General features: G+C 33.1%; 1 protein-coding gene across 18 annotated transcripts in view; it reads right to left on the bottom strand.

The window, feature by feature from the left end:
• Positions 1–24,984, bottom strand: part of CDC42BPA (CDC42 binding protein kinase alpha) — a 202,594-nt gene that overhangs the window by 157,064 nt on the left and 20,546 nt on the right. For all 18 annotated transcript variants that reach the window (XM_074316911.2, XM_019730880.3, XM_019730876.3 and 15 more), the window contains one exon: positions 7,302–7,393. In XM_074316911.2, coding sequence (XP_074173012.1) covers positions 7,302–7,393 — 92 coding nt within the window. The remainder of the gene's footprint in view (positions 1–7,301; positions 7,394–24,984) is intronic.

Raw genomic sequence — 24,984 nt, 5'->3', positions numbered from 1 at the left:
AACTTAATTTCAATACCAGTAGGTTTTGATGGAAACTGACACACGATTCCAAAATTAATACCACAATGCAAAATAGCTAAAACAATTTGAAAAAGAACAAAGGATGACTTACACGCAGACTTCATTACATGCTCTAAACTTTATAAAGCTATAGGAATCAAGCCAATGTGGTATTAGCATTAGGACAGACAAAACAATCAATGAAACAGAATAGAAAAAGCAGAAACAGACCCACTGTCAACTGATTTTTCTGAAAAAGATGCTGAACTAATTTAATAGAGGGAAAACAGCCTCCTCAACAAATGGTGCTAAAGCAACCAGATATCTGTATTTTTAAAAATGAACCTTGATCACTATCTCACATCATACATGAATTAATTTGAAATGGATCACCAATCTAAACATAAGTGCTCAAACTATAAAGCTTTTAGGAAAAAACATAGGTGAGTATCTTTTAACCTGGACATAACAAGGATTTCTTAGAAAAATTAACACAGAAAATAACCATAAAATAACCATAAAAAAGAAGTTGATAAAACTATACCATTAAAATTTAAAACTTCTGCTTGTCAAAAGACATTTTTAAGAAAATTAACTGGCAAGCCACACAGCTTCTGAGAAAATGTTGACAAAACATGTATCTGACAAAGGACATTTATAAATATGTATAAAGAACTCTTACAACTCAGTAATAAAAAAATAAATACCTAATTTTTAAAAATGAGGAGAATATTTGAACATATATTTCACAAAGGAAGATTTAACAATGGTAAATCATTATGTTAATATATAATATAAATCCAAACACCAATGCAATTTAAGACCATGAAATACTATTACACACCCACTAGAATGGCTAAAATTACAAAGACTAACAACAAAAAATATTGATGAGAACATGGAACTGGTAAGAACGTAAAATGGTACAACCCCATTAGAGAAAGAAAGTGTGCCAGGTTTTTAAAAATTTAAACATGATCTATCATTTAACACAGTAGTTCCATTCCTAGATATTCATCCAAGGAAAATGAAAACGTATTTCCATAAAAACTCATATAAGAATATTCACAACAGCATTATTCCTAAAAGCCAAAAAACTAGAAACAACCTAAATGTTCATCAACAGATGAATGAGTAAACTGTGATGTATTAATAAACTATTATACTACTCAGCAATAAAAAGGACATGTTAAACATTCAATCACAAGGATGGATCTCACACACATTATTCTGAGTGAAAGAAGTTGGACACGAAAGAGTACATGTGGTATAATTCCATTTATATGGAATTTTCAAACAGCCAAAATGAACCCACAGTTAAAATTTAGAACAGTGGCTGCCACTTATGGAAATTAGAGGGAACTGACAGGCAAAGGACCTTTCTAGGATGATGTAAATGTTCTATATGTTGATAAGGGTGAATCCATTTCTCAAAACTCATGGAGCTATACATGTACAATTAGTGGACTTCAACATATATAAAATTTACCTCAAAAGATGTAAACAAACAACCAAAAAAATTGCACTCCTAGTGTAGATGGCTTCACTAGTGAATTATCCCAGACACTTAAATACAAAAATAATACAGTGCTTCCCCGAAAATAAGACCTACCCGGAAAATAAGCCCTAGCATGATTTTTCAGCATGACATCCCCTGAACATAAGCCCTAATGCATCTTTTGGAGCAAAAATTAATATAACACCCAGTCTTATTTTTGGGGAAACACGGTACCAATCTTACACAAACTCTTACAGAAAATTGAGAAAGCTAGAACATTTCTCAAACTATCTTATGAGCGAAGCATATTATTAAAAAATATAAGAAAACTATAAGGATGGGTCAATTAAAGTCCAAACTTGCTCATGCACATAAACGAAACAACAAATTAAACCCAACTATATATTAAAAGAATGTATCAGGAACAACTGGATTTATATAGTAATGCAATATCGGTATACTTAAAAATTAATCATTGTAATTCCCACATTAACCAAATATAGAACTTAAATCATATCATCAAAATAGATATACAAAAAGCTTTTGATAGTTAACTCTTATGCAAGATAAAAGCTCTCAACAGCCTTGGAGAAGGAGGAAAACTTTCTTAACCTAAAAAAGAATAACAATTTAAAAGATAAAAAAGCTGTAGTAAATTTCATACTTCGTGAAATACTGAACACTTGCCCCTGAAATCACAAACCAGACAAAAATTCCATTTTCACTACTTGAATTCAGCCATTTATGGAAAGATCCTCTCTATTGCAGTAATACAGGAAAAAGAAATAAAAGACATAAACATTGGAAAGGAGGGGAAAAAGTTGTCATCTGAAAATATGACTGGGTACATAAAAAATTCAAAAAAATTGTTTATAAATTAGAAGTATATCAAAGTCCTTAAATACAAGAGCAGGATACAAAAATCAACTGTATTTCTATTCTAGCAACAAAGTTTGAAAACAGAATTCTAAAAGTATCATTTACAAGCTCAACAAATATCAAAAATCCATAAATAAATTTAATTAAACATGAACAAGACTTCTGCACTGAAAACTATTTAAAACATTAATAAGAGTAACACATATAGGGTCAGTTGATTTACAACAAAATTTCCTTTGCAATCAAGTGTACAGAAGGTAGTCTTTACAGTAAATGATACTGAGAAACCCACAAATAAAATAAACCTTAATCTATACCTCAGAAGACACAAAATAATTGGTACCAGATGGCTTGCACACCTAAATGTGAAGGACATTTTTTAAAGATTATAGAAGATAATACAGGAAAATATCTTCATGACTTTGGGGTTAGAAAAAATTTCTTTAAAGGAACACAAAAAGCACTAACCATAAAGAAAAGTTTAATTAATTGTACCTCACTAAAACTAAGAACTCTTCAATAAAAGATCCATATGGAGAAGGTAAAGCCAAGCCACAGAAAGGAAGAGGTATTTTATTTAATACACATACACACACACATACACACACACACACACACACACACACACACACACACACACACACACATCTCCAACAAAAAGACTTGTATCCAGAATATACCAGTAAGTCAGACAACATACCTACCTGCTCTCACTCCCTCAACATGTGTACTTCATGAAAAAGGATTATACAAGTTATGTGAAGTGATATGAAAATGGCCTAAACTTTACAAGTTATCAAGAAATGAAAAATGAAATCACAATTCAATACCAATATTCATCTATCCAAAAAATAGCTAAAGTAAAATAAAATAAAATAAAGTGACCCAGTGTTAATAAGGCTGTGGAACAAATGAGACCTTCTTACACTGTTGGTGAGAGTATAAATTAGTATCCACTTGGGAAATTATCTGGCACTATCTGTGAAGGCTAAATAGACCTACCCTGTGACCCAGCAATTCCACTCCTAAGTTTATATCAAACACAAATGAGTGCTTCTATCTCCCAAAGACATGTACAAGAATGTTCAAAAGCAGGAGGTATCACACTTCCTGACTTCAAGCTATACTATGAAACTACAGTCATCAAAACGATATGGTGCTGGCATAAAAACAGACAAACAGACCAACGAAACAGAATTGAGAGCCCAGAAATAAACCTAAGCAAATACGGTCAACAAATATTTGAGGAGGGCTGCTAAGAATACTCAATGGAGAAAAGACCATCTCTTCAACCAATGGTGCTGGGATAATTGGGTATCCAGATATAAAGGAATAAAACTAGACTTATGACACCCCTCACAAAAAATTAACTCGAAATGGATTAAAAACTTAAATAGAAGACCTGCAGCCATAAAATGCCTAGAAGAAAACACAGGAAAAAGCTCCATGGCACAGGTCTTCGTAATGACTTTTTGGATATGACATCTAAAGCATAAGCAACAAAATAAAAAATAAACAAGTGGGACTACATCAAGCTAAAATTCTTCTGTACAGCTAAATAAACCATCAACAAAGTGAAAAACCAACCTATGGAATGGGAAAAAATATTTGCAAATCATATATCTGATTTGGGGTTAATAGCCAAAACATATTTTTAAAAACTCATAAAACTCAATAGTAAAAAAATAACTCAATTAAAAAATGGGCAAAGGACGTGAACAGACATTTCTCCAAAGAAAATATAAGACCAACAGGTACATGAAAAGATGTTCAACATGGGTAGTCATTAGGGAAATGCAAATTAAAACCACAATGAGATATCACCTCACACCTATTAGAATGGCCATCATCAAAAAAACGGAAGCTAACAAATGCTGGCAAGGATGTGCAGAAGGAGAGTCCTTGTACACTGCTGGTGGGATTGTGAATTGGTATAGCCACTATGAAAAAACAGTATGGAGATACCTCAAACAATTAAAAACAGATCTGTCGTATGATCCAGGAATTCCACTTCTGGGAATATATCTAAAGGAAACAAAAACACTAACTCAAAAAACTATCTGGACCTCCATGGTCATAACAGCATTATTTACAATAGCAACTACATGGAAACAACCTAAGGATCCATCCATGGATGAATGCATAAAGAAATTGTAGTATAACATACAATGGGGGGAAAGGAAAAAAAAAAAAAAGGAAATCCTACCATTTGCAACAACAATGGATGGACCTTGAAGTCATTATGCGAAGTGAAGTAAATGAGACAGAGAAAGGAAAATACTATATGGATCTCACTCATATGTGGAATCTTGAAAAACACCACCAAACTCATAGAAAAAGAAATCAGAGGTGGAAGATGTGGGAGGGGTAATTGGAGGAAGGTGGTCAAAAGGCAAAACTTCCAGTTATAAGATACATTAACTACTAAGGATGTAAGGATGTAATTACATCCTTATATGACTATAGGTAACTATAGCTACCACTGCTGTATGATACGCTGGAAAGTTAAGAAAGTAAATCCTAAGAGTTCTCATCACAAAGGGAAAAAATTTTTTCCTTTATTCTTTTCTTCTTTCTTTTCTTTTTATTGTATGTCTATGAGAAAATAGGTGCTAGCTGAACCTACTATTATAATAATTTCACAATATATGTAAATCAAGCTATCGTGCTATAGGCCTTAAATTTATATAGTGATATATGTCAACTATTTCTCAATAAAACTGGAGGAGAGAGAGAAAAAAAGAATGTTCACAAAAAAATTATTGATAAGGGCAAATATCATAAATAACTTGAATATCCACCAACACTAGTATGGGTAAATAACTTGATTTATTCATACAAAGAAATTCTGTGAACCAATAACAAATTTAGATGAATCACACAAGCATAATGTTGAGCAAAAGAAGCCAGAAACAAACGAGTATGTATTTATTACATAATTCCATTAATATAGAATTCAAAAACAGGCAAAATAAATCTACAGTGATAAAAGTCAGAATGGGTGGTTCATGAGGAGGTGGTTATATTCACCCAGAGCGGGCAATGGGAGCCTGATTTGATCTGCAAAATGGTTATACATGTGCATGCAAATGTAAACATCCACTGACCTGTGCATATATGTAACTAATTGTTTTACATTTAAGACCGCAAAATAAATATATTTTCAGATGAATAAAAGCAGATAATTTATCATCAGCAGACCTGATTAAATACTAAAGGGAATTTTTAAGTCAAAAGGAAAACGATGTCAAAGGGAGGTATGTGAATGTAAAGAAGTATGTGAATGTGAAGAGCAAGAGAAAAAGTGACTATATGAGTAAACCTAAATAAATTGGGACAGTCTAATCATATTTTTGAGATTTCAAATACTGTAGAACTAAAAGATATGACAGCAGCAAGAAAAGGTAGAATGAAAACTGGCAAAATACAAATTTACCAAGGATACATGTGGCAGTCTCTAGTGTAACCAATAAAAGAAAGTAAAACTAAGAAATTAATAGAAGGGAGAAAGAATAATTTAAAATACTCCATTAATCTATAAATTGAGAAAAACATAATCCAGAATGGGCAAGACAAATAGTAATAGACAGTGTAAATACATTAAATGTCAACTGACTACACTCCAATTAAAAGTCAAGAAATCATCAGACTGGATTAAAAACAAAAACTATAGTCTCCTTAACAGTAAACATACCATAAGGTTATAGAAAGCTGAAACTAAAAGGATGTAATAAGCTATTTAGTGCAAATACTAATAAAATGAGCTAGAATCATTCTACTAATATCAGATTAAGGAAAATTTAGTTCAAAAAGAATTATTTAGAGATAACAAGGATCATTCCATTATGATTAAAGAGTTAATCACCAGGAAGATATAATAACTCTGCATTTGTTATCAGTAAAAACTGAAAAAAAATAAAGCTTTTCTCAGGAAATGACAGATCAAGCAGAGAAAACAAGAAAGTAAGACTGTGGAAGATTTAAACAACATTAATGAATTTGACCTAACTGATATTTATAAAACACTGTACAGCAAATTTCAAAGGATTGAAACCACATAGTGTATCTTCTCTGACTGCTCTGGAATTACAATATAACTCACTAACAGATATGTAACTAGAAAACTTTCTAAATATTTAGAAATTGAGCAATAAATTTCTAAAGATAAAAAAAGTTACATTGAAAATTTTAAATCACATTGGAAATCACACTGTATTATGAGCAAAACAATACTAAACATATGACATTTTGATTCTTAATGTTATTCTAAAATAACATAAAGAATATCACATACCTACGAATAAATCTGCTGAAAGATGCAAAAGTCCTCTCTACTAAATGAAAATTATAAACATTAGTGAGATAAATTTATAAAGCCCTAAATAAATAGAGAAATATACCATGTTCATGGATTGGCTGACTCCGTATTGCCAAGATGTCAGTTATCTATAAATTGATCTTCAGTTTCAGTGCAATCCTAATCAAAATTCCAATACATGTGTGGGTGTAGGTTTTTAAGAGTAAGTACAAATTGAAACTCTGATTCTAAAATTATATGAAAATATACAGGGCCAAGAGCAGAGGAGGCGAGAGAAGAAGTTGGAGTACATGCACCACCCAATATCAAGAATCTTAAAATAGATCATTTAAGACAATGTGGTATTGGCACAAGGAGAAACAAATACACCAGTGGAACAGAAGAGAGTCTAGAAACATACTCAACCTTACATTGATATACGAAAAACAGAAGTGTCTTGGGGAAAAAAACCCATGTAGAAATATTTCATTCAAAACTTTAATACATTTTCTGATCAATCATATCAATTACAACAGCAAGTAAATAATATTTGTTAAATTTTTTCAGACTGTATAAAATGACTTCCAAAACAATTAGCAGACCTTCCATAAATTCTTTCTCTCTTACCTCTCCAAAAGCTCCTCGACCAATCACCTTCAATATTTCAAAGTCTTCTCTATGTAATCGCATCTGTTTCACTTTAGAAGTAAATGGTTTAGCTGAAACAAAAAAACAACATTAATTACTTTCTTAATGAAATGTGATGCAAATTAAATATAAATAACGGTTTTTATTATTTAAACAATAAAAAAATCAAATTATGATTAAGAATTATGCCAAAGTATTTAATAATCTCATCAAACTATATTGAAAAGAAATAGATTTAATTTCCATAAGAAAACAATATATTTCCTTTATTTATTACATACGAAATACATTTTTAGTGGAGGAACGTATTTTTAAACCTCAAATAACATGAAATAATGTAAAATAATAAATGAGAAAACCGTGGCACATAGAAGTGAACACTGATCAAATGACCAAGTAAGTGGTTTTGAACAAATTGGACTGGACAAACTGAGATTGACCACTGTGTATCAGTCAGGGTCCCAAGAGGAAATAAATTATCCTAATTTGAGGAAAGTTTATTTACAAATAGACTATTTACAAAAGTGTAGGAGGGATATTAGGAAACCACAAGGAACAGTGCAGTAATCTGAGACTAGTGTCCCGTCCCTTTCCTAGTTTCTATATCAGACTATCAGAAACACTTGGTTAAGAAGGGTAGAGATAGACAGAGAACAGTGAGACTAGTGCGGGCTAGTTCCCAGCTAGAGCTGGAAAACATCACAAAACTGCCTACGAATGTTAACACTTAGCAGTTCTTTAAGTATATCTTCTACTTCACTTTACATTCTCCCACTCTCACAAGGCTTCCAAATAACCAGTCACTCAAATAAAGTATAAGCATCATATTTGTCTCATTATTGACCCTAAATCCAAAAACAGTATTTCATCACAGACAATTAAGTTATTTATAATCCAGTTGAGTTCTTAAAGAATAATTCTGTGTATACCTTTCTCTGGATAACATCCTACTTATATAAAAGGTCAGAAATCTAGATATTTCAATCCTCTAAAACACTATTACAAAACAGGGAAAGAAACTTTTTTAAAAACTAGAGTAATTTAAATATAATTCAGGTAAGCAAATGGTTGTTAAAATGATCTTTTAGCAAAGGTACAAAGGATGACACAGTCTGTGAAAAAATAAGTATCTCCACACAGTAGCGTACACCCTGAAAGCATCACACAAATGAGTACTGCAAAATCATGCATAATTAGTATTAAAGATTTTGTTAATTACCCAAGTTTTACAGAAGCCTATAGCATTAACATAAATTAAAACAACCCAGTCTATTCTTTACTCCCTAGAACCTGCTAGTAAAAATATCGTCTTTGATATTGCAAAACTATTCTATTTTCAGGCATTCAAAAATGAGTTAAGTCACAAATTTCTTCAAAAGGCTCATAGTTTACTAATCATTTATTCAATTCACTCAAGAAGTACGTTGAATAACCACTGGATGCTAAGCATTTTATAAGATGTTAGAGGTACAAAGATTAGTAAAATAGTCCCTGTCCTCAAGGAAACAAATTATGCAGTGTTCCTCTCCCATTTAAAAAGTTCAGAGTGGTTGAGCACAAATGGCTAATAAACAGGAAATGATGCTCACAAGAAATCAGAGAAATGCAAATAAACTTAGTAGGAATGTATTATTATTTACCAACCAAATGGACCAAATATAAAAAAGCTGAAACCACTATGTGTTTGCAGGAATGTGAAAAATACATTGCTATTAGAACTACTGACTACAATCTCTGTGAAGATTTGGCTTTTCTTTCATTCTCTTAACATGGCATATTAAAGGTTTTAGAAGCTAAACCATCTTTGCATACATACCTTGAGATAAGTCTTACTTGGTTGTGATGCACTTTATTTTGGTACACAGATGAAATGGTTTTGCTTTGATTTTATTTAGGAATTTTACACCTGTGTTCATAAACAGTGTCAGTCTATAATGATCTTTTCTCTGTACTGTCTTCATCTGATTTGGCACCAATGATAAACCAACCTCACTAAACGTGTTGAGTAGCTTTCTCTCCTTTTTTATTCTCTAAAGCAAAATTATTCCAGGTTGTTTAAAGATACCAATGTGAAAAACAAAACAAGGAGCAGCAGGATGGCTCAGTTGGTTAGAGCGTGAGCTCTTAACAACAAGGTTGCCGGTTCAATTCCCGCATGGGATGGTGGGCTACGTCCCTGCAACTAAGCTTGAAAACGGCGACTGGACTTGGAACTGAGCTGCGCCCTTTCATATTATTGTCATTTCAATGTTTTCTATTTCTACCTGTGACAACTGTGTATAATTGTATCTTTCTTGAACTTATACATTACATTAAAATTTTCAAATTTATTGGAATAAAGTGAGCTATAATATTTTATTTTGAAAACTACTATGGATAGATTTGATCCCTTTTAGCTGTTAATATTGTAGGTTTGGGTTTATATTCATTGTTTTTCCTTACCACTGTTGTTAATGTTTGCATATTTCACAAGTTTTTTCCAAATACACAATATTCAGATTTGTTGATCCTTTCTAAAATTCTGTGGTTTTTTCTTTTGTTTTAGTAGGTTCTTACTTGAATTTACATAAAATTTCAGAAACAGAAAGCAGAGGTTAATGTTAACCTTCCGCCCTTCCACTCCGGGGAGGGGGGGGAAGCTAGCCATGTTGTTATTAGACAAAAAAGATATTATGGAGAAAGGCATTAGTAGAATAGAGATAAAAAAGAGCCATGCATAATGATTTAAAAACAAACAAAAAACCCAACTGAACTAACCAGGATATACGCTAATGATTCTAAACATGAATACACCCATAAACACAACCTTAAAATATGTAAAGCCAAATTGACAGACATAAAAGAAGAAACAAACTCTCCTTCATAGAGTGAGATCGTACTACATATCTCAATAATTAATAGCTCAAGCAGACAAAAAAAAACACTATATATTTGAACAGAATAAACATTAACATTCCACCTAAGAGCTGGAGACTATAATTCTCAACCACACAGTGAACCTCCATAAATTTTGATAACATGACAAGACATAAAACTACCTCTAACAAAATTCAAAGTACTGGGAACATAAAAACAAAATTATAGGAATACAGTGCAATTAAAACAATTAGAAATCAATAACAGAAACATTATCAGGACAGCCCATAAGCTCTGAAATTAAAAAACAATTTCAAATAAGAAATTAATAAGATAATTACAAAAGACGAAGAACTACATAATAAAAATAGTACATATTAAAACTTCTAGGATACAGCCTAAACCAGTATTTACCAAAAAAAGAAAAAGAGCCTTCAATATTTACACTGGGAAAGAAAAAAGGCTGAAAATTAAGGTGTTAAACACAACAGAAAATGTTAGACCAAGAGAATAAACTCAAAGTAGAAGAAAATAAAAATATAAGAAAGAAAAATAAGGAAAATTAATTTGAAGGTAAGCATATAATAGAAAGTCTCGAAAAGGCCCAAGGATGATTCATTGAAAAGACTAATAAAATAAAACAGAAAGGAAAGTATAAAAACATCAGTACCGAGAATGAGAAATTACAGAAAACTATATATGCTGCTGAGTTTAAACACATAGTAAGAGAATACCATAAACAACTTATGCCAATAAATTTGAAAATGTAGAAGTGAACAAATTCCTGGAAAAAGTCAGTGATTTTTTTTAAAAAACTGAAAATATGAATTGTCCAATAAATAAGTTGAATCAATAGCTTAAAATACCAATTCTGAACAGCTTTACAAGCAAGTTCAACCAAACATGTACGAAAGAGTTAACTCCAACATTAAACCAAATTTTCCAAAGAATAAACAAAAGAGGGAAAGCTCTTTTCATCCTACCCTCATTTCTTCCTAACCTCACACCAAAAATAGACAATCTTGCTCATGAATGCACAGATGCAAAAAGTGTCTGCAAAATAATATCCAAGTAATCAAGTAATGTATACATAAAATAATATAACACAATCAAGTTGTGTTTACCCCAAAAATGCAAAGTTGTTTTAATATTAGAAAATTGATTAACATAATTCTCCACATAAAAAGATTTTGAAAAAATATCTCGATATATTTAAATGCAAATATTGTTCAATAAAATTAAACAGCCACAAATGCTATTTTTAAAAAACTACACTTTTAACAAATGAAGAATGAAAAGGACATTTCCATGGCCTGACAAGTGATAGCTGTAACAGCAACAGCAGCAAAACAGCAAACATGATACTAACGATAAAATGTTAAAAACATTCTTTAATATCAGGAAATAAACAAGGATGACTTCTATTAAAATAATTATTATCACTTTTATTTAACATTGTAATAATGATCCAAGCCAGTGCAGTAAGAAAAGATATAAAAGACACAGGACTGAAAAGGAACAAAAAAATGGAATGGTATTTTACTCCACACACAAAGTCATTCCAGGTTGTTTAAAACACAATATAGGAGGACACTGTGACTTTGGGTTAGAGAAGAATATTTTAATCAAGATAAAGTATAAATATAATAAATGTGTGCAAAATTAAGAATTTTTTTCATCAAAAGGCACCATAAAGGCAAGACACTAGAACCATTTAACTGTGACACATGTAACTGAAAATGGGTTAGTATCCAGAACTCGTCTTCTACTAACCAATTTAAAAGAAAAGAAACAAGCCAACTGAAAAACAGTACAAAAGACAGGTATTTCAGAGAGAAGAAAATACCAATGGTCCATAACCATATCAAAAGATATCCAACCTCACTAACAGTCAAAGAAATGCACCCAGTCCTGTGGGTAGACTTGTGGGGTTATCACTTTGTGAGGTGGGTAAATGTCTAATCAATATATTGTTTTGTACACCTGACACTAATTTTAAAATGCACCTAAAACCACAATGACATACAATTTCACACCCACCTGATTGGAAAAAATTTAAAATCAATAATACCAAGTGTTGACAAGAATATCTTGTCCACTGTTAGTGAGAATGTAAATTAATACAACCACTGTATTAAAGTTTGTCATTTAGCTATTTGAATTGAATATGTACCTATTTTACAACCCAGAGATTCCACGTTAGATATATAATAGCACCTAGAGAAACTCTTGCTTATGGTAACTGGAAAACATGTATTATTCAGCATTATCCATAATAATGAAAACCTGTCACTGTCCATCTACATGAAGATGTATAAATATATTGTGGTTCATTCATACCAGCAAGTAATATATGGAAGTGAAAATAGATGAACTACAGCTATTTTAAGCAACATAGATAAATCTCAAAAACATACTTGAAAAAAGTACAGAAAACGCCGTATGATTTCATTTACGTAAAGTTTAAAACCAGGCAAAAATAAACAACATACTCTATAGGGATATTTAACGTATAAAGATGATAAAACTATAAAGAAAAGCAAGCAAATTTCATTGTGGTGAGATACAAAGAGATTTCTAAGTTCCTATCAATATACCCATTTCTTAAGCTGGATCAAAGGGTACAGGAATGCTTATTTTATTATTAACATCATCCTTTGAACTGTAAAGAAAAGTTTTAAACATTTTTATATATAACTTCATAAGGAAAATTTTTAACAAAAAATTTTAAACTTGTATAATGTCAATGATTCAATATTCACTTTAATGAATATGATTAGCTCAAAAATTTACTTACTTGACCAGAATTTTTCACAACTTAATATTCTATCAAATCTGAGAAACTATGGATGTTCTTAACTAGAACTGACAATACAACTTTAATTTCAATGATCAAGTTAGATAAAAACAATTGATCATGAAAAAATGAACCCTGAATAACTTGAGGAATAAGACAAACCATTAACAGTCATCATCATTACTCAGACAAAAAATGTTCTCTGAAGACAAGTTTCTGAGAAGAACAAATGACTGGTTGATTATTGGTCCTTCAACTTACTACATGATACAAGCAACTTGATCCCGCAAGTAAAATGATTATCTTATTGATACTTAGTCAAAACCATTTTCAATTTACATATTTTTAAGAAGCACTGCTCAAGAGCTTATCGTTATTCTAGTACTTGTCCTCATGACCCTACTTTAGCTACACCAGTACACCTGTGGACCTCTCTTCCTTCTGACTGCAACTAACCTGACATAACTAAACTCGGAGCTATCCACCACTAACAAAGAATCTAAAACAGGCCAAAGGATGTAACTGAAGTGGATCTCATTAAGTGTCTCTATCAACTCAACTTTATCTTTAACTGCCTTATCTTCAAGACAACCACAAAGTGTGTCTGATTCCTTGGATTAGTTACTCATCATCTGCCCAGAGATTACCCCGATATTGAAATTAGCAGAAATTAGCAGGCAAAGATTTTTAAAACAACTACTATAGATATGCTCAAATTTCCCAACGAATGAATGAATAGGAAATCTCAGCAAAGCAAGAGAATCAATCATTCAACGTATTTTTTATAAAGAACCAAACGGAAATTCTAGAACAGAAAAAAATCTGAAATGAAATAATTATCAGATGTGCTTCAAAGCGAAATGAAATTAGGAAAGGACCCATGAACTTAAAAATATATCCATAGAAATAAACAATCTAACAAACTTTAAGAACAAACAGTCGCAGGCACCTATAAAACAATATCAAAGGGTAATTAGAATCTCAGAAGGGGAGGAGAGAGACAATGGGGCAAAAAAATATTTGAAGAAATAGTGACTGAAAGGTATCCAAATTTGGTGAAATACATAAATGTACAGATTCAACAAAGTCAGAGAATCTCAAGCGGGAAATATAATTAAGATCACACCTACACACACTTTTTAAAAGCTAAAAAAAGACTTAAACCCTAAGTTTTTTTGTATACTTCCATTGCAGTGCACTTCTGTCACATTCTATTTTTAAATAATAAATATTAATTTTTGGAGGACTTGATTGCCAAGTCAAGTAGTAGTCAACTGGTCCTGCTTCTCCAGAAATACATTTGAAATATTACCAACAATTCCACTGAACTGCTTTAAGCAAATATTAAGATATCTAATTTATCAAGAATAATTTTTTTTGCAATGCAACAACTGAGTAAAATAATTCCACATAAAATTCTCTATTTTTCATACCATAATCTTGGATTTTCTATTTCTGAAGAAAACAAAAAAAGAACTTTTAAAGAATTCAATACTGAAATCATACTAATAATAAATTTAAATGACTCTGAGATACTATTTCTCATCTATAATAACTACAAAATTCAACAGCTTTGTAATATGCTTCCCTGACGAGGCTATGTGGTGGGAAGGGGGGGTGGGAATAGGGACGCTCTTCTACACTGCTGACAGGAATTTGGCAATATCTAACAAAACTACATATGCATTTACTTTTTGATTCAACTATCTCACTCTTAGGAATTTACCCTGAAGATATACTTCCGACAATATAAAAAAAATATACACACACACACACACACACACATATATATGCATTATTATTTATAACTGCAAAATATTAAAAATAAATACCAAGGCTAAATTTTTGAATAAATTTATTCAAAAACATATTTGAATAAATTATGACACAAACACATAATGGATATTTGTGTTTGACCGACTCCATCTAAGTTTAGATGTGCAGAAGGGCTTAGATATATCCAGAGGAAGCCACATGCAACATGTTACATGCAGTTATTGCTTAAAGACAGAGGGGAAAAAAAGGATGAGGAAGATCTCTACAAACTGATATGGAATGATTGCCAGGATATATAGTTAAGTGAAAAAAAAAAAAAGTACAAAATGATAAAGTATACTACACTTTAAAAATATGTATGTGCATATTTTTACATATGCCCTTTCACATAAGGACATGATGTATACACGAGTATGTCCTTACTTCTACAAAAAGAAATTAGAAAGTTAAAAGTGATTACCTACAGAGGGTGAGCAGAAGGAATAAAGTGGAAGGGATAGGGAGATAATTAGTGACAGTGACACCTGAGTATACCTTTTTTCTATAAATTTGACCTTTAAATGAACCACAAAATTTTTTTTATAAAGAACTAGTCTACAAAACTTTTGAACAAAGTACTTTGAATATATATCCTCAGCCTAATGAAAAAAAGAATACAAAGAAACCTGAACTCTACTTAGATTTGTTGTTTGAAACAGGGGGTAGCAATTCTGAAATTATTTTTTATTTTGTATATGTTGTAGTTAAACAAGTGAGTAATGTAATACATGGCTATTGGTGGGAGCCTGGGCTTTCAATGTGAAAAGATACAAATATGGGGGGAAGAGGGAGTCAAGAAAGAATGCTCTGGTGTTAAGTTAGAATACATAGTGTCAATACAAACTCATGATTATAAACACACACATAACATACTGAAGGCACTGAAGTATGACACACAAGTATCTCAGCAGCAATGAGCACAAACGAGGTGTGATCAAACAATACAGTGAAGGTTTAAATTTTAAAAAAGTTATTACAGTAAAAGACACATTGCCATTAACCCCCTTCAAAATACTCCCCTTCACTTTGAACACACTTATCCCATCATTCTTGCAACCTTCCGAAGCAGTTCTGGAAGTCCTCTTTCGTGAGTGAGCTTTCGTGAGCTGTCGTGGCTGTCGAGGCAGCCTGAATCATTTTGACTTTGGGGAAATGAATCATTTTGACCTTGGAGAAGAGCCAGAAGTCGCACAGTGCCAGATCCAGTGAATAAGGTGGATGAGGACACACTGTAATATTTTTATTTGACAGAAATTGCCATGTACCAGAAGCGATATGTGACACGGAGCATTGTCATGATGGAGGATGAAGACACTCATGAAAGAGGACTTCCAGAATTGCTTCAGAAAATGTCAAGAACGATAGGATAAGTGTTAAAAGTGAGGGGGAGTATTTTGAGGAGGATTAATGGTAATGTGCCTGTTACTGTTAACAAATTTTTTTCATTTAAACATTCACCATATTTTTTGACCACACCCTCTTGTGTAACATCCAAATACGTATTGGTTTCTGCTTACCAGTCTTTAAAAAAAGGAAAGTAGGTCACTGCGAGTAGTGGCTAATATGATAAACACAACATCACAATAATTGAACAAAATGACATTATGTGCTTCCTGGTTTGATACACTGAGAATGAACAGAGTATCACTTATGACTACATGCCTGCCAAGACCAAAAACTGAATCTAGTCATAAAGAAATAATCAGACAAGCTTAAATTGAGGAATAATCTATAAAGCAACTGCCTTGTGGTGTGACAAGTTTCAAGACATGACAAGGACAATAAAGACAAAGAACGTCTGAAAAACGGCCCAAATTAAGAGATTAAAGAGACATGACTACTAAATACAATGTATAAAATGGATTGGACAGTGTATCCAAAAACAAACAAACAGTGCTGTAAAGGATATTATTGGGACAAATGGTGAAATTTCAATATTAAATGTATACTTTACATTATTATTGTATCAGGGTTAAATTTGCTAAATTGGTAATAGTTCTGTGGAAATATCTCAGAGAATGCCTTTATTCTGAGAAAACAAATGCTGCAGTGTGTACAGCAGTCCCCTTATCCCCGGGGGGACCATTGAGGAGGTAAGAAAAATGTTCTAAAATTGAGTTACAGTGATGGTGGTACAACTCTTGTGAATATACTAAAAACATTAAATTGTACACATTAAATAGATGAATTATATGGTACACAAATTATATCTCAAATCTGCTTTTCAGAAAGTCAGTTGTATGTCTATACACTTGCAAGTAACAATCCAAACAGGAATTTTTAAAAATCTATTTGAAATAGCATCAAAAGAATAAAACAGGATTAAATTTAACCAACAAGATGAAAGAGCTGTACGCTAAAAACTACAAATATTGCTAAACAATTAAAGAAGACCTAAATAAATGGAAAGACATCCCATATTCATGAATTGAGAGATTTAATATTGTTAAGATGACAATGTTATCTGAATCAATCTACAGTTTCAAGGATATCCCTATCAAAATCCCAATGGCATATTTTACATAAATAGAAAAACCCATCCCAAAATTCACATGGCATCTCAACAGACCCTGAATAGCAAAAACAATCTTGAAAAAGAAGAACAAAGTTGAAGGCCTCACACTTTCTGATTTCAAAACTTACTACAAAGCTATAGTTATCAAAACAGCATGTACTCGCATGAGGATACATATATAGACTAATAGAATAAACTAAGAACCCAGAAATAAATCTTCACATGTATGGTCAATTAATTTCAACAAGTTAATTTTTGTATATGGTATAAAACACACACACACACAAGTGTGACAAAGTTGGCTGATACTTAAAGGCCCTGTTAGAACTGAAAATGGGAGCCTAAATATAATTCAAAACAATTGTAACACCAATATCCAATACTTAAAAGCTTTGATTTCTACTATATCCCAGGAGCTCCCATAAAACTGTCAACTAATTTCTCAATAGAAACTTTGCAGGCCAAAAGGGATTGGCAAGAAATATTCAAAGTGATGAAAATCAAGGACCCACAACCAAGATTACTCTACCCAGCAAAGCTATTAGTTAGAATCAAAGGACAGATAAAGAGCTTCCCAGATGAGAAAAAACTAAGAGTTCATCACCACCAAATCAGTATTACAAGAAATGTTAATGGGACTTCTTTAAGAAGAAGGGAGGAAGAAAGATCAAAACTATTAAGTAATGAAATGGCAATAACTACATATCTAGTAACAATTACTTTTAATGTAATGAATTAAATGCTCCAGTCAGAAGACATAGGGTGGCTGAATGGAAAACAAAAACTCTTACATATGCTGCCTACAAGAGACCCATTTCAAATAGAAATAAGCTCAGAAACAGGTCCACTAATTTATGCAAATTTAGTGTAAAATCAAAGTGGAATTTCAGATGAGTGGTGAAAAGATGAACTATTTAGGAAAAAAATTAATCCACAATTCACACAACTCAAAAAAATAATAGCATAATTAAAGAAATAAAAATTTGTAAAAACTATAGAACTACTAGGAGAAAATAATGAAGCATATTCCTATAATCCTGAAGTAGAAAAGACTTTCTTGGCAAAATACAGCCTTATGGCCAGAAGCCATAAAGAATAAAGTGCCAAATTTGCCTACACATAAACTTAAGTCTTCTGTAAGGTTAAAGATAACATCAAGTTAATTTTTAAAAAAAGAACACTGAAAAAATATATTTGCAATAAACACATTTAACAAGAATTAATATATAGAACATAGAGTTTTTACACATCAATAAGAAAAAGAAAAATGGGCAGGGTATATGAATGGGCAATTTATTAAAAAAGAAAACTATATAAAAAATGTCCAACACCTGGACATAAATCAGAGATTTATATATTAAAGTAACAAATATCAATTATTGACCATGGAATAGGAAAAATATATATATTGATCATATCTGGTTTCCAGGAAACAGGCATACTCATATACCGTTACTGGGAGTATAAACTGGTATCCACTTTCAGGGAACGAAATATTGCAGCCACTTGAAATATTTTCAGTGTGCATTCCATTTCTTCCAAAATTCCATTCTGAGTATCTACTCTTGAGTAGTGCACAACGATTTATGTACATTTCCTGTCATACTATATGTTAAAACAAAAATCTAGAAACTACCAAAGAAGTAGGGAAATGGTATATAAATTATGGGACAGCCATACCATGAAACACTATGCAGTCAATAAAAAGAATGAAATGGACCTATGTGAAGTAACAGGAAAACATTTCTAACACATATTGTTAAGGGAAAAAAAGCAGTCACAGAAGAACATGTAGAAAATTATCACATTTATGCAGGGAAAACAAAGAGAAAAAGTGGTACACATTGCACATATACTGAAGGAAAGGGGTCTATGAATACACAGGACAAGGAGACCGGCCAAATAATTAATAGAGAGTTTCTGTAGTATACACTGAGCATCATTCTTTTCATTTTAAGTTGAACTCCTCCCCATTTTTATCAATCACCTCATAGCTAGGTCTTGCTTTTTTGAAGTTTTCATCTCATCTGCTCATAAAAAACTTACCTTACCAGTACCTTTGGGTTAATAAATAATTTCACCCCATAAAGAAACTGAGAATTAGATTAAGAAACTTATCCATCATCACACAGCTATTCAATTACAGTCAGGTTTGGAATGCGGGTTTTTCTTTTTTTTTAACATTTTTTTAATTTTTCAATTACAGTTGATATACAATATTATATTAGTTTCAGGTGTACAACACACTGATTAGACATTTAAATAACTTACTAAGTGATCACCCTGATAAATTCAGTAACCATTTGACACCATACATAGATAATACAATACTACTGACTATATTCCCCATGCTGTATTCTTTATCCCCATGACTATTTTGTAACAACAAATTTGTACCTCTTAATCCCCTCCCCCTTCACTCATGCCCCACCCCCACTTCCAGCAACCATCAAAATGCTCTGTGTATCTATGAGCTTGTTTCTGTTTTATTTGTTCATTTAGCCTGTTCTCTAAATTCCATATATAAGTGAAATCATATGACATTGGTCTTTGTCTGACTGACTCCACTCAACACAATACCCTCTGGGTCCACCTATGTTGGCAAGATTTCATTCTTGTTTATAGCTGAGTAATAGTCCATTGTATACATGTACTTCTTCTTTATCCATTCATCCATTGATAGATACCCAATGTCTTAGCCTGCTAAAATGTTTGGATGTGAGACAGACAGGTGGCACAAATGCATCTGTCCATGGTCCTGAACCTCCATCAACTGTTAAGGCAAAGTTCATTCTAATTGTGGAACACTGATGACAATTCAGTTTCCTAAGAATTCTCAAGCAGGTAAGCACTAAAGGAAAACAAGGAAAAAGACATAAATGACCTAAGGCGCTTCTGAAACAGCACAGCCATGGAGAGATGACCAGTTAGGGTGTGAGGGGGGTTGCTTTGACAGGTTTCAAATATACAAAAGAACAGGAAGGATGAGAATAAGGAGGTGGAGGAGGAAGGGAAGGGGGGCGGAGGAGGAGATTTACCCCACTCTATGATTTTTGAGGAAAAGTGTTACAGAAGGTTTATGGAATTAGATACATTTGGGTTTTACAGCACTTCTGTTTTTCTGATAGAAGTCATTAATATATGGTGATAGAAGTCAATATGATGCAAGGAAGGGGAAAGAGGGGTATAAGAAGAGAGAAGAACCCAGTGACCAAATATCTACTAAAATTCTCCTCTTTCCCCATACCTTATAATATCTATGAACCAGAAGGAGATGCTGATTGAAGCTATCCCAATCAGATTCTCTCCCAATTGAAAGAAACAGAGACTAGGAGAGGATCCTTTGGAGAAGCATAAAATACAGTGATTACTTTACACTATGATAACTGACAAGTGGAAGATTTAATTGGATGGATACCTTCAAAGGAACAGAAATGGAATGGATGTCACCCAAAAAGTAGAGGGGGAAATTGATTCAGGAAAATATACTGAATTAATCCTAAAGATAGTGACAACACATGGAAAAATAAAATTTTTAAAACCAAAAAAATAGGAAAGAAAAGGATGTCAAAGTAAATCAAAGTAAATCTGAATTTACAATAAATGTAAATGGCTACACACTACAGTTGAAATACAAAGATTTCATACTGGTGAAAAAAATCCAGTTACATGCTTTTCAAAAAAAAAATCCAAACAGAAGAATACAGAAAGAATGAAAACAAAAGAATGAAAAAAGATAAACCAGACAAAAATCAAAATAAAGCTACATTCTTTATATTAATAAGAGAAAAAGGAGGAACTTTAGGGCAAAACTCCTCACTAGAGATAATGACTATCATTATATAAAAGGACCAAAAAATGTAATAATTCTACACTTTACGCAATTAATCTGGCCTCAAAGTATATAACAGGAAAAAACTGACATAATTATATGGGAAAATTGGCAAATACCCCATCAAGATAGGTAACTTTAATACACATTCTGAGTAATTGATATATGAAGCAGATAAAAATCTGAACAATCTAACAAGCTGGGTCTAGTGGACACAGATAAAATACAACAACTGCAGGAGAAACATTTTGAAAATTATGTAGAACACACACATACACACACACACACACACACACACACAACAAATACTGAGCCACGATGTAAATAAGTTAAAAAAAAATTTTAAGTTACATTTTTTAAAAAGTATTTGGAAATTAAAACATACCTCTAAACAACTCACAGTTCAAAATAATAAAACAGAAATAGGAAATTAGAAAGCGTTTAAAATGAAACAAAAATGAAAAGAAATCTAAAGCCTTAAAACTTACATTAGAAAAGAAAAATGCTAAGAATTAATGGGCTAATCATAAAACTTTAAAAGATAGAAAAAAGAATAAAAGTAAATGGAGACATAATATAGATCAGAGATATTAATAAAATTAAAAAGAGAAAACAAATCACAAAATATTGGTTCTTTCACAAGGTTGACATATGTCTAAAAAAAGGATCAAGAAAAGACAAGCAATATAAGAAACAAAAAAAATGCACACAATAACTGGTGCTAAGAGAGTAAACAAAATCATTATTTTAAACAAATTTATGCCAATAAATTTTAAAATTAAGTGAGCAAATTCCTATAAAAACTCAACTTGTCAAACTGACACAAAGAGTAATAAAAAAACTGAAATAATCCTATATTTAATAAAGAAATGAAATCCTTACTTTAAAATCTTTCAAGAAAACCCCAAAATGAGATAGATTTCTTCCAAACTCTCAAATATCTAAGGCAGACATACCAGCATTACATGAGGGACTACTTTCCAACTTGTTTTATGAAGTCAGCATAATCTTGATACCAAAACCTTCCACAGACAATATAAGAAAACTATGGGCTAATCTCTCTTGCGTACACAATGCAAAAAAATCATAATCAAAACACTAGTAAATCAAATCCAGTTATATGTCATACATCTAAATTACTTATACAACTAAACCGGGTTTAATCCAGGAATGCAAGATGGATTCAATATTCAAACTTCATTGTTAATCACAAATGGAATAAAGATGAAAAGTCATATGATTATCTCAACAAATGCAAAAGATATATAAAATTCAATACTAATTTGTAGTAAAATAAAAAACTGAAAACCTCTAAGAAAACTAGAAATAGATATACTGGGTAAAACTGTTAAGTGGTTTTTAAGTTAACTTCTAAAACCAACATTGCCAGAGACAAGATTCAAAACTGGGCCATAAAGATTGACTCTAAAACCCAGCGTTTGTCCCAACAGTCTAGCAGTAGTCATGAAATATTTCTGTTCACATACTGTCTCTACAAAGGTTCTGGAAAAAAACAATGTATTCCCTTGAACAGTTTAAATTATAGCTCAAATACTTAATTTTAGGTTTAATGGTTATAAATGATGTAACTTCCAACATATTTCGTATTGTATACATGCTTTAAATAGAATTCCATCAAAACCTGGAATTTATGAAAATTTATGGGATATGTCCACCATACAATCTAATGGCAAAGTCAATCCTCACTGTCAAACCAATCAGCAAAAATAAGACTTATTTCTGTTATAAAAAATTTTGACTTTAATTTTAATTCAAATGAATGGTTTATTACATAGCCTAGTATCAACCATTTAGCTTCCAAGTTTTCTGAAAGATAACGGATTATAGAGCTTTGTCACTAGTTTGTAAGCTTGTGAAATAAAACACCTGCTTCAGTACTTTTTATTGAAGCTCTTTTTGTTTTGCCCTCCCTTGGGAGCTATGCATTCTCAAACAGTCCCTTTTGTTTTGCACCCAGGAGATTTTCACAATCCAAAGCAATGCACCATAGCAAGATTTGAGACAGGTAAGAAGGATGCCTTTATTTTATAAAGCGGGAGGTGGGCAATTGTGTAATGGATGTGGAACAAGAAAGGTAACAGACTTAAGAGTGTTCTCAAATAGATGGATTTTAGAAAAGAATACTTAGTGAAGCTGAGAATCTGGCATTTGACTCCCATCAAACTATGTGCAACCACATACCCCTGGGGAAGTCTTCACGAACTCTGGGTACCGATACCTCAGTTTGAAGACCACTACACTAGCTTATCATAATCCTCACGTTAGCAGAAATTGACAATCTGCATTTTAACAAAAAATTTTAATCTGATTTTAATTAATTGACTTTCAGGTGTTAAGTGAATGGTGATACCTTAAAAACAGACTCCATCTGGAGGCTTTGTTTCCTAACAGGGATCATCTGCCTTATGTGAGGATTGTTCTGGTCGGGGATGGGGATCACTTTCTCAGCCCTCCCCCTTTTCCTCACCCTGGGATAAGCCTGCCAGCCACTGGATCTCAGCACAGTGATTCAGGGTGACGGAACTGTTTCTCGGGGCTGGAACTGCCTCTGAGGGTCCCTGGGACAGACTTGCTGCTCCTGGTGGCCAAGGCTCCATCAGTAGTGTAGGCCAGTGTCTGTTCCATCGTCCTGATACAGTGCCAGGCCTGCTGCAGGCCCCCCACCGCATTCTCCCAAATTCCAGTCCTCCACACCCCAAAACTGTATGGCACATGTGAGCACAGAGAACGCTGAACCATATGAGAATCTAGGCCAAACCAAACTAGGAAAGTCAGTCTGCCACCCTATTAAAACCTCTTCACGCTGCAGTAAAAAAATATACATGTATATATATTTCCGAAGTTTTTTTAATCATTACAACTCTTTTTCCTGATTGGCTGCTCTGGTGAGACCCAGAACCAGGTAGGGGTAGGTAAGTTCAGAGCCCTCGCTCCTCAGCCTCTGTTTTTGTCCCTACGTCCCATCCCAGACATGCCTGGGGAACTCCAGGGCTTCTCAGAACACGGCTCGTCAGGGTATCATCGCCAGGCCAAGTTCCCCGCGCCCTGGGACAGAGGCAGTCAGCCAGCCAAGGGCCACCACCTCGTCCCAGCCCTTAGGATTCTGGGTGAGGGCACCTGTCCTGCATCCCAAGGTCCAGAAGACATGACGCCCTCAGCAGCAGCTATCCCAGGGCCCCAGAAGCAGCCCAGAATTTACAGGTTTGCCCCCATCCAGCTGCTGAGTCTCCTGTGGCAGATGCCCTGTGCCTGCAGAGCCAGGGCAAGTGAGACCTGGAGGCCCTGCCCTGAGCACCAGGCAGCAATGCGGTCTGAGCACCTCCCACCCTCCACCCAGAGCTGGCGCTTCTGCAAGTGTTCCAACCCGACAACTGCGAGTTGGAGAACAAAGGAAGAGGAGTGGGACACAGCATTGCCCAGAGACTCACGAGACCTGAACTTCTGCTCTGACCGGCCAGAACTCATAAATAACCCTGGGCAGGTCCTACCCTTAATTAAAAAAGGGGAGGGAGAGAGCCCACTGCTTCTGAGTAAAACCAGAGCAGTCAATCAGAAAACGAGTTCTAACGATTAAAAAGAAAAAAGAAAAAAAAAACTAGAGTGAATGAGTAAATATTGCTAGGAATGCAATATTAATATTCTTAGGGTGAGAATAGCCATTTTTCTGAAAATTATTATTTTTAATAATAGGTTCAGAGCTCTAGCCCCTCAGCTCCTAGTGAAGCACCTAAACTGGGGGTGCTCTTGGGGACCCGACACACACATCTCCTCTCTAGTTTTCTAAAAATCCCATTACCTCCCAACATTCTCAGCTGATTCCTTTGTC

The sequence above is a fragment of the Rhinolophus sinicus genome, chromosome 6 (genome assembly GCF_057876585.1).
Source record: "Rhinolophus sinicus isolate RSI-liver-muscle chromosome 6, RSI-T2T, whole genome shotgun sequence".
Classification (NCBI taxonomy): domain Eukaryota; kingdom Metazoa; phylum Chordata; class Mammalia; order Chiroptera; family Rhinolophidae; genus Rhinolophus; species Rhinolophus sinicus.
This window is presented reverse-complemented; position numbering and strand designations above follow the sequence as displayed.